This window comes from Miscanthus floridulus, chromosome 9 (assembly GCF_019320115.1).
Source record: "Miscanthus floridulus cultivar M001 chromosome 9, ASM1932011v1, whole genome shotgun sequence".
NCBI lineage: Eukaryota > Viridiplantae > Streptophyta > Magnoliopsida > Poales > Poaceae > Miscanthus > Miscanthus floridulus.
Genome location: NC_089588.1, coordinates 72,968,870 through 72,979,804, shown reverse-complemented (window position 1 = coordinate 72,979,804; position 10,935 = coordinate 72,968,870). Strand labels below are relative to the sequence as shown.

The 10,935-nt window shown below is 40.8% G+C and overlaps 2 protein-coding genes across 4 annotated transcripts; both read left to right on the top strand.

Annotated features, from left to right (window-relative positions):
* Nucleotides 1-2,690: 2,690 nt before the first annotated feature.
* LOC136483792 (uncharacterized) lies at nt 2,691-10,594 on the top strand. 3 transcript variants are annotated; one of them, XM_066480957.1, is made up of 5 exons: nt 2,880-2,990; nt 3,080-3,455; nt 3,540-3,716; nt 3,807-3,960; nt 10,416-10,594. In XM_066480957.1, exons 2-5 carry the CDS (start codon nt 3,276-3,278, stop codon nt 10,436-10,438), a joined length of 534 nt encoding a protein of 177 aa, XP_066337054.1. In that variant the 5' UTR covers nt 2,880-2,990; nt 3,080-3,275; the 3' UTR covers nt 10,439-10,594. The 3 variants fall into 3 exon arrangements, with proteins under 3 accessions (XP_066337052.1, XP_066337053.1, XP_066337054.1); XM_066480955.1 differs by having other exon boundaries at nt 2,691-3,455; XM_066480956.1 differs by having other exon boundaries at nt 2,706-3,455; nt 3,558-3,716.
* LOC136483870 (putative F-box/LRR-repeat protein At3g28410) lies at nt 7,419-8,922 on the top strand. The gene is made up of 4 exons (XM_066481017.1): nt 7,419-7,642; nt 7,816-8,314; nt 8,413-8,574; nt 8,758-8,922. Exons 1-4 carry the CDS (start codon nt 7,419-7,421, stop codon nt 8,920-8,922), a joined length of 1,050 nt encoding a protein of 349 aa, XP_066337114.1.
* Nucleotides 10,595-10,935: the final 341 nt, after the last annotated feature.

The window sequence follows — 10,935 nt, the reverse complement described above, 5'->3', positions numbered from 1 at the left end:
CGGTCGGAGAGGCTGTCCAGAGGTGGGCCGGAGTTGGATCGAGGCCTTTCGGTCGGAGAGGCAGGCCAAAGTCGGGAGCGGGCGCCGTTCCTCCTCGGCCAGGCCTTTCGGTCAAAGACCTGGATCATCCTTCTGGTCTTTCTTTTAGGTATTTGGGCCGGCCCATGAGTTGCATGTCGTTCACAACGTCGTCTACTAGGCTGAGCCTTTGTTGGAAAGCCGATCTATGAGGGACCCTAGGTTTATGAACCCGACACATAATCTTATTAAAATGTGATAAGTGATAATAAAAAGTAAAACAATTGCCATGAATGAGGCACACTCTTTTTGAAATATGGACGATGCAAAATGACTTTGATACTGTGCAAATTGTCCTTATGACAAGGGGACAAACGGTCGTTTTATCCTTCACTTAGCACTGTTAGTGTTAAAATATGATGACAATGTAGAATATAGAAGGCAAGATAAAGATAGTGTGAAATGAGAATGTTTGAGATTTTTTGGCCCAAAAGACTTTACTTTAATAGTGTGAAATAAAGAAATTATGAAACCAAGTTGATGAGAATCTTGGTTTGATTGTGATGATTGATTGACAATTGATGAAATGCTTTTTAGTGGCTTTGGGTTTGCATGGAGCTCTTGTCTCTCTTACGTGACTCTTCATTTGTGTTTAGTCTTTGCCATTCTTTATGGACCGAGAGTTTTTTTACTTGTAGCTTTCACAACCACTCCTTATATTTATTGTACCTATGTTTGCTTTTACTTGGATTTTGGGCACTTCAATGAGAGTTCTCTATTTTACTCTCAAACCCTCTTTGTTGTGCTTTAGTGTTAGTCAAGGCATTCATCAAGGGGGATTGAAAGACCAAGTTGAGAAGTGCCTTGGTGTGTCATCCCGTGCGATGAATCAATGATTGACACAAGAGTTGATAGATAGGTTTGAGGCTATTCTGGTTGAGTTTAGATGTCCTACGTACTTGATCATGCTAATAAATTTACAAAGACGTCGTGTGTCGTGTTGAGTGTGTTGTGAACATGTCTCTTGCGTGTGAATCTGTAGGTGTTGGGTGCGTCAAGGTAGTCGACAAGCGATGTAGAAGGTCAAGTGAGAAGTCCGTGCGCAATGGACTGAAGGGTGAAAAGGTAGCCTTGGAATGAAGGACTAAGGGCTAAGGTCGAACCATGGGTGTCTCGCATCAGGCACATGAAAGAGAAAGAGTACATGCATGTTGAAGACGACATCGATCGGAGTCAAGGATGGGATTGGACTAACTCATAGCAAGGCAACGCGAGTACTTGGTGGACGACCGTGTGGAGGACATGGAGGTTGTGTATGCATTAACATCGGTGAGTCATGCTTGTTGAACCATGCATAAGGGCTTGCCGGTCTAGTCCTCAAAACCATCAACGATGGGTTTGACTGATTTGGGCTTCAAACTGGCGGATGTTGGCTCAATCAACACATGATGGCATCTCGAAGCTTACATTGAGGCAAAGCAAAGTCAAGAGGGCACATGGTCAGTTGGATTGACGTTGAAAACATGGACAATTTTTCCATGAGGTATTTGAGTTGAGCGCTTCATGTAAGGTAACTTGGGAAATAACCAAGTGCCAATACATATGCGAGACTGCTATTTCGAAAGCTTTTGAGGATTAGGCTCGATCTCATTTGTTATGTTGAGAGTTTTGGTTCAGTGCTAAAGAGAAGGAAAGAGGAGAGCCTCTTTGATTTAACTTATTGCCATATTAAATTTTGATTAGCTAAGAAATGACTTGTAGTCGCACATCATGGAGTAATCAAAGTTCAAATTTGTGCAAGATTGGGTCTCCTCTCCCAAATTTGAGATTTTTTGTTTTATGTTTTTAGCTATTTTTGGGGATTTTTTTCTTCTATTTTGGCTACGATTTCGGTATGAATTTTTGAGGAAAATTTGTGTTTGGATATATAAGGAGATAGCTTGTCATCAATTTGTTGAATCCCATGAGCACCTAAAATTGACGTTTTTTCCTAAAATCCACTTCTTTTTTTTTAATTACAAGGTACAATGTAGACACCTACACCACGCAAAAGCCATTTAAGCACTTTTTAGAATGCATATTTTTTTTTTCTATTTCTCTGTGTTTTCTATAAGAAATGAATGGATTTCTATAAAATTTCTATATAATTACTGTGAAATTTGAGCGTTGGAGAAGTATTCACCTCCTTTCGTTCGACCTTCCCACGAGCCTCTTCCTTCCGAGCATAACCCGATGCAATCGCTCATGGCGACGTGAAAAGATTCCATACAACCGAGCACCCCACTCCTTTCCCTCCAACTTCACGACCCTGTGAAATGTGATCCTTACTCTACTCCGCGAGATCGATCTGGTTTGCACGGACACATCCGAGCCCTAGCGCCCTCCGTCCTCAGCGTCGTTGCTCCGGCCGCCAGTGAAGCCACCGCCGGCCAGGCAAGGTGAGGTGGGCACCCAGCACAGACTCTGTATTTCTCTCCGCCCTTTCCGTTTGGGCTTCAACGCCTCGCTCCATCTCAGAGTTTCTATCCGCTGCAGCACCGACGCCCGCCATCTGTTCGACGCAATGCCTCCGAGGAAAAGGGGCAGAAAGGTCAAGAGGGCGGCGCCTCCTAGTCTCGATGCGCTCCCGGACGAGGTCCTTCACCACATGCTGTCATTCCTGCCAGCGCAGGAGGCCGTGCGTGCTGGCCCGGCGCTGGCGCCACCTCTGGAAGTCTGCCACGGGCCTGCGCATTTTATGCGGCAATGGCCATGAAGCGGCATCAGCATAGGAGCTCAGGGAGTTTGTGTACCATCTACTGCTCCTTCGAGGAGGCTCACCTCTTGACACTTGCGTGCTCGACTTGTGTGGATATGAAGACGAAGACATTCCCCTTATGATACTCTGGATCCGGCATGTTCTGATGTGCGAAGTCCAGGCGCTAAGCCTTGATATTGGTAGGTTTACCATTCCTGGGGACCCCTGTCTTGAGGTGGGCAATCTGCCTCTCGTCTCGCAGAATCTGAAGAGGCTAAAGCTCGAAAGTCAACAAGTCAATGATAGCTTCCTTGACTTCTCCAGGTGCCCGGCATTGGAAGTCCTTGAGTTCGACGATTGTGAATTCCTTGACTGCCATAGGATTTCATCACAATCTCTAAAGTTTCTAAGTTTCAGTAACTGCGATTTTGATACAGAGTTTTGCACTTATATTTATGCCCCGAATCTCATTTCACTTTGGCTTGAAGTCACTGAAGACTGGACTCCTTTGCTTGAGAGAATGCCTTCCTTGGTAGAAGCAGTTGTTAAAATCAAATTTTGTGATGACTCTTATTGTGGGCGTTGTGGGGATGAGGACTGCTCTTCTCGTTATACAGTACATGGTGATTCTGTTGACACTGTGCTTCTCCAAGGTTTATCAGAAGCTCAGAGTTTGGTGCTGATGTCTGATATTAGAGTGGTATGCTTACACTTTAGATTAATATAAGTTGATGCCCACTTTGTTTTTTTTTTCACTTTCAAATTAATCATGTGTAATGTGAAGGTTTATTCATCTTTGCAGTGTGTATTCAGAAGGGACTTGAAATGTTGCCCCATGTTTAGTAACTTGAAGACTCTCTCACTCAATGAATACTGGTGTATGCCTGACTTCAGCTCGCTAACTTGTATTCTAGAACATTCACCTATTTTAGAGAAGCTCACTCTTCAACTATTTTGCAAGGTATACATTTTCTAGATATACAGCTGCTGTATTTACTATTTTGTTATAGAATATCAATTGATGCTGGAAATGTCTTGATACAATTTGTAGGAATCCAAAACTGAAGTGGAAATGAAAGGAAGCCCTGATACAATGGAGAAATCAAATGTAATATCAGAGCATCTTAAAATTGTGGAAGTTAAATGTGAAGTGGTCGATGAAAAAGTGCTGAATGTTTTGAAGTTTCTCAGTAAACTTAGCATATGTAAGCTGTAGCACTTTCTATATATTTTTAATTTTGTTGAGAAAGCAAGTAATGAAGAAATTCTTTAGATCATTAATAATTAGTTAATACAATTGAAGAGAGATAGGATCCTTCTACGTTTAATTGGTGGAAGAGAAGAGTAGGAAAAATTACTGTGGGGGTCTAAAATGAATCCTTACCCATAATGCATTAACCTGCTGATTGTTTTCGAATAGTGATACAAGTGTCTGAATTAAGTGATTTTGTCAGCTTACTGAAATCTGGGTTTACTGCTTAAGCCTACTTAAGAGGTGATACAATATGTTCTATTCTTGAATGCTTCTCTTTTTTTTTTACTTGTCCTTTTTCATTCCTGGTTGGTCTCCAAGACATTAATTTGATCATTACGTTGTTTGGATGTTGTTATTATAAAATTCTACAAGTATGACAGTATGAAAAGTATTATTCAATACAAATCTACTAATAAATTTATGTGAAGGTTTGGAATTTTGTTGCAGTCTGATAAATCTGTTTACTTGTGTTCAATATTTATTTGATGTATCTTGTTTCCGCTGGTTCAACGTTTACAAATATAGTTTCTCAACAAGCAAATATGCAAACAATGCTGATTGCCCTATGTTTATTTAGCTTCCTTTCTTTACTTGTGGCTTCCAAACCCATATCATTTGCTAAAATTAATAATACCAGACATCTGATTATTGTTGTTAGTGTGGAAATTACTGGATGCCATTGCTGGAGACTAATGTGATACTACCACTGTCAAAGAGATAGATTACCTAGTCGCTATTGGCTAATACTATCGTAGGAAATTTGCAATAACAGTTAGCTTCCACCATCAGTGTATAAACCGTCTACAGATAGATTACCTAGTATACTATTGTAGGAAGTATGCAGTAAAACTTAGCTTTCACCATCAATGTATAAAGTAATATATAGAGTGGCTATGTAGAAATATTGCGCTAAAATATTCATTTTAAAAGTGGTTGTCAAATGTATTGTTGAAGAGATGAAGACACCCTTGGTGTCCAGCATGGTATATATGCTCTTGATTGGAGTAATTAATAAGTTTTCATTTTTTTAGTATAGTATATGTGGCCATCTTTAGAATAATTAGATATTCTACAATTTGGGCAAGAATTCTTTTGTAATGAAGTCTATACTGTGTGTCAGGTTTATTTGACATTTTTTCTCATTTCTCACACTCTGCAAACTATTCTACTTTCAGGTTTGTTCAGGTTTCAATTTTGAGGAACAGAAAGTGAGAAATGCACGTTGCGATTTGTAGGGATTGAACCAACAGGGCTGCATGAACACCCTCACTGCTAGCCACCCAAGCCAAGCCTCCGTCCTCAGGGTTAGAAAGTTTGTACTGAGCTGTATAAGGGAAAGCACATGGCTACCAAAGATGATGTCTTTATGTATATGTGATACCTTTGAACTGTACATGTAGAACAACTTGAGATATCGTAGATGGTTGTTTTCCTTATCTAGCTAGGCCTGGCTTAACATGCTATGTTGTACTTTGCAGCCATCTTGTAACATAGGGCTTGTTTACCATCTATTCTTGAAAGTTTGCCAGTTTTAGAGTCGCTAATATCATAACACTGTTGTTCCTCTTGCAGTATATTGTTTCATATTGTTTTTCCTTTGTGCATAATGCCGTGTTTCAATGCAATAGCAATTCTCCTGCCTGGCTTTTCGCCAAAGACAAGAAAAATGCAAAGAGAAAGAACTTGCACTCTTATTTCCATGCCTGTAGGTTACAATTCGAACTAGCCCATGTTATTTAGATGTATGTAACTGATGTTTTTGTGCTCCCTGTTCATTCCATCACTGATTCAGCTGGAACCTTTTGGTGAGGAGATTGTAATTTCTTGGCCTAAGTTTTTGTGTCTGTTAGCAAAATTTTCTGCATATATATGACGTGTTAGCAAATATAATGTTGCCTCTCTTGATTGGAACAGGGCTATACTATAGGACATGTTTATGTTAGCAACGTGGTGACCCCAGGAAGTAATATGAGAATAGAGCAGAACAGCTTCTGGACACCAATGCAAGCATAGAGCTTTCATTGCTTCTGTTTGCTGCCACCTAGCCTCTAGGGTTGATGTTCTTGATTTGTTCGTAATATACTTCTAAGGCCAGTCTCAGTGCTAATTTCACGTCCCAGTTTCCAATGCTCCTATATATTTAGAAACAGTGTTGAATCTCCATGAAACTCTCTCTATTCTCATGAAACTTTTATCACCTCTTTTTTCATAAATATAGTGCCATGTCAGCATATTTAATGCCCATAAAACTTTATGAAACTCTCATTGAGATTGGTGTAAGAAAAGAAGAGATGACATTATTTTACTCCACGAAAGAACGGCAATGTTTCCAAAGTAAAAGGCATTAAAAGAATGAAGTGTTTTTAGTTGACATGAACCAAAAAATGCACAATAGAAGTGTTCTATGGAAAGTTTGTTTCAGAAGTCATTTGGCTATAATACTAATCGGAACAACAGTTCAAGTGATATGGGAATCCAAATTAGATGGTGTCGGATATATGGGACCAGGAATAAAATAATGAATTAGAACACTACCTTTAAGCTCACCACGCAATTAGCCATTAAGACTTGTCACCTTTCATTATTTTCCCCATGTTTTTTTAGGGGAAGCAAAACCTTTATTGAGCTTCGTAAGAAGTACAAACATCATTCGGCGGAGATACAAACCAAACATGTCTACCAAGATCATCATAAACACTACTTCTAGCTAAGACATGGACATCAAAATTTGATCGCCTCCCTTCATGAACGAACTCAACGAAACTGATTTCGCGTGATCTAGCTCTAATTTTCCTGAACTATATGTCGATAAGAGCCCATGCTTCCTTCCCAGATACTCCTGATGACTCCTGCATTATCACACGATAGTCTAAAATCACGAAGAACTATATCACCATTGCCGAGGCACCAGGAATTTCCCCGCAGCTTCTCTTGCAACCGCAGCTGCCGTGACAACTCCCGAATTCTTGGCGGCCTGCGGGGAACGAGATTGGAAAGTCTGGCTCCGATGTCCGTGAAAACTTGGTGGGCCGGTGGGCTAGGCCCAGCCCCAGTGCCGTCAGCTGGTGCTGTGCTGTATGTTGCGTGGACCGCGGAGGTGGAACGGCCCACTTGTCGGTTCCCTTCATTGCGTTCGAGAAGTGTTCACCTCCTTTCGACCTTCCGCCACAAGCCACAAGCCAGCCTCCTTCCAAGCAAGCATGAACGGCGAAGATCGCAGCCCGGCGCAGCCGCCCATGGCGACGTGAATTTGCGAAAGTACTCCATACAGCCGACTCATGCGCACCAGGCACCCTATTCTTTTCCCTCCATCTCCGCGACCCTGTGATCCCTCTATTCTACTCCGCGAGATCAATCTGGTTTGCACGGACACATCCGAGCCCTAGCGCCCGCCAGCTGTTCGACGCAATGCCTCCGAGGAAAAGGGGCGGAAAGGTCAAGAGGGCGGCGCCTCCGAGGGCTGGCCACCCCAATCTCGATGCGCTCCCTGATGATGTCCTTCACCACGTGCTGTCATTCCTTCCAGCGCAGGAGGCTGTGCGGACGTGCGTGCTGACCCGGCGCTGGCGCCACCTCTGGAAGTCTGCCATGGGCCTGCGCATTTGTGCGGCGAGGACCATGAAGCGGCATCTGTGACGGATATCAGGGAGTTTGTGGATCATCTACTGCTCCTTCGCGGTGGCTCACCTCTTGACATTTGCGTGCTCGACTTGTGTGAATATGAAGACGAAGAGATTCCCCGTATGAAACTCTGGATCCGGCATGTTCTGATGTGCAAAGTCCAACTGCTAAGCCTTGATATTAGACGGATTAACAATGGCTGGGAGCCCTGGCTTGGTCTGGGCAATCTGCCTCTCGTCTCGCAGAATGTGAAGAGGCTAAAGCTCGGATGTGTACAACTCAATGATAGCTTCCTTGACTTCTCCAGCTGCCTGGCATTGGAAGTCCTTGAGTTCGATTGTTGTCAATTCCTTGACTGCCATAGGATTTCGTCACAATCTCTAAAGTTTCTAAGCTTCAGGAATCAATTCGATTATGAAAGGATTTCTCGCACTCATATTTATGCTCCGAATCTCATTTCACTGTGGCTTGAAGCTAGTGATGGCTGGATTCCTTTGCTTGAGAGAATGCCCTCCTTGGTGGTGGCAGTTGTTAAAATCAAATTTTCCGATGACTCTTATTGTCTGGATTGTGAGGATGAGGACTGCTCTTGCTATCCAGTACATGGTGATACTGTTGGCACTATGGTTCTCCAAGGTTTATCAGAAGCTCAGAGTTTGGTGCTATGGTCTGATATTAGAGAGGTATGCTTACACTTTAGATTAATATGTTGATGTTCACTTTGGTTTTTTTCACTTTCAAATTAGTCATGTGTAATGTGAAGGTTTATTCGTGTTTGCAGTCTATATTCAGTAGGGACTTGAAATGTTGCCCCATATTTACTAACTTGAAGACTCTGTCACTCAATGAATACTGGTGTATGCCTGGGGAATTCAGTTCGCTTACATGTATTCTAGAACATTCACCTGTTTTAGAGAAGCTCACTCTTCAACTATTTTGCAAGGTGCATTTTCTAGATATACAACTGCTGCATTTCAACTCTAGCCTACCCCAACTTATTTGGGACTTAAAGGCTTTGTTGTTGTTGTTGTTGTTGTTGTTGTTGTTGTTGTTGTTGTTGTTGTTGTTGTTGTTGTTGTTGTTGTTGTATCAATTGATTCTGGAAATATCTTTATACATTTTGTAGGAACCCAAAAGTAAAGTGGAAATGAGAGGAAGCCCTGATACAACAGAAAGATCAAATGCAATATCAGAACATTTTAAAATAGTGGACGTTAAATGCGAAGTGGTCGATGAAAAAGTGCCGAATGTTTTGGAGTTCCTCAGCAAACATAGCATATGTAAGCTCTAGCACTTTCTATATTTTTTAATTTTGCTTTGGCATGTCGTTGAGAAAGCAAGTAATGAAACAAGAAATTCCTAAGATCATAGAGACCCGCGTTATTGCTCTCAAACGATGCTCGATAACTCTCTCCCATAGCTTCATAGTATGGCTCATCAACTTAATTCCCCGGTAATTTGTACAACTTTGAATATCCCCTTTATTCTTGTAGATCGGTACCAATATACTTCTTCTCCACTCATCAGGCATCTTGTTCGATCGAAAAATATGGTTGAACAGCTTGGTTAACCATACTACAGCTATGTCCCTGAGGCATCTCCACACCTCGATTGGGATACCATCCGGTCCCATCGCCTTACCTCCTTTCATCCTTTTCAACACCTCTCTGACCTCAGATTCTTGGATTCTCCGCACAAAGCGCCTATTGGTGTCATCAAAAAAGTTAGGAATTAATTAATACAATTGAAGAGAGACAGGATCTTTCTACATTTAATCGGTGGAAAGAAAAGTAGAAAAAAAATGATTGTGGGGGTCTAAAATAAATCCTTAGCCATAATGTGTACTGTAAGCCTGCTTAAGCAGTGATACAATATGTTGGTTTCTTGCTCTTTTTCTTTACTTGTCCTTTTTCACTCCTGGTTCGTCTCCAAGACATTAATTTGTTCATTACGTTGTTTGAATGTATGTTACTATAAAATATTACAAGTATGACAGTATGAAAAGTATTACTCAATACAAATCTACTAATAAAATTTATGTGGTAAATCTCAATATTTTTGTGCAAATTGGTGGTTAGGGTTTGGAATTTTGTTGCAGTCTGATAATTTTGTTTACTTGTGTTCAATATATATTTGATGTATCTTGTTTCCTCTAGTTCAGCATTTACAAAAATAGCCTCTCAACATGCAAATATGCAAACAAATGCTGATTATCCTATAACAATTTTTGTTTGGCTTCCTTTGTTTAGTTGTGGCTTCCAAACCCATATCATTTGCTAAAATTAATAAATAATGCCAGCCATCTGATTATTACTATTAGTGTGGAAATCATTGGGTGCCATTGCTGGAGACTAATTTAATACTACTATAGTCAAAGAGATTACCTAGTGGGTAATACTATTGTAGGAAGTATGCAATAAAATTTAGCTTCCACCGTCAATGTATAAACCGTCAACAGATAGATTACCTACTACTATTGTAGGAAGTATGCAGTAAAACTTAGCTTTCACCATCAATGTACAAAGTAATATATATAGAGAGGCTAAAATTTTGCTCTAAATATTGATTTTAAAAGTGGCGACCAAAGGTATTGTCGAAGACACCCTTGGTGTCCAACATGGCATATGCTCTTGATTGGAGTAATTAGTAAGTTATCTTTGTAATAATTGTATATTCTGTAATTTGAGCAATTTTTTTGTAATAAAATCTATGCTGTATCTCAGGTTTGTTTGCCATTTTTCTCATTTTTAACAGTCTGCATTCTGCAAACTATTCTATTTTCAGGTTCGTTCAGGTTTCAATTTTGAGGAATAGAAAATGAGACATGCAGGTTGCAATTTGTAGGGATTGTATCCGCAGGGCTTCTTGAAAACCCTCAGTCCCACACTGCTAGCCACCCAAGCCAAGCCTCTGTTCTTAGGGTTAGAAAGTTTGTACTGAGCTGTATCAGGGAAAGCGCATGGCTAGCAAGGATGATGTCTTTTGTATATGTGATTCCTTTTATCTTTACTCGTAGAACAACTTGAGATCTAGTAGATGGTGGTTTTCCTTATCAAGCTAGGCCTGGCTTAACATGCTATGTTGTATTTTGCAGACATCTTGTAAGGTTTCCCTGTTTTTAGAGTCGCTAATATCATAGCACTCTTGTTCCTTTTGCCGTATAATGCATTGTTTCAATGCAATAGTGATTCTCCTGCCTGGCTTTCCGCTGAATACGGAGAAAAAAAAAGCAAAGAGAAAGAACTTGAACTCTTATTTCCATGCCTGTAGATTACAATTCGAGCTAGGCCATGTTATTCAGATG

Coding starts and splice junctions, on each gene's coding strand:
- LOC136483792 (XM_066480955.1), top strand. CDS start 2,895: ATGATACTCTGGATCCGGCATGTTCTGATGTGCGAAGTCCAGGCGCTA. Junction 3,456..3,539: donor TGATGTCTGATATTAGAGTG/GTATGCTTACAC, acceptor TGTAATGTGAAG/GTTTATTCATCTTTGCAGTG. Junction 3,961..10,415: donor TCTCAGTAAACTTAGCATAT/GTAAGCTGTAGC, acceptor TTCTATTTTCAG/GTTCGTTCAGGTTTCAATTT.
- LOC136483870 (XM_066481017.1), top strand. CDS start 7,419: ATGCCTCCGAGGAAAAGGGGCGGAAAGGTCAAGAGGGCGGCGCCTCCG. Junction 7,643..7,815: donor AGGACCATGAAGCGGCATCT/GTGACGGATATC, acceptor CCTTGATATTAG/ACGGATTAACAATGGCTGGG. Junction 8,575..8,757: donor CTCTTCAACTATTTTGCAAG/GTGCATTTTCTA, acceptor TACATTTTGTAG/GAACCCAAAAGTAAAGTGGA.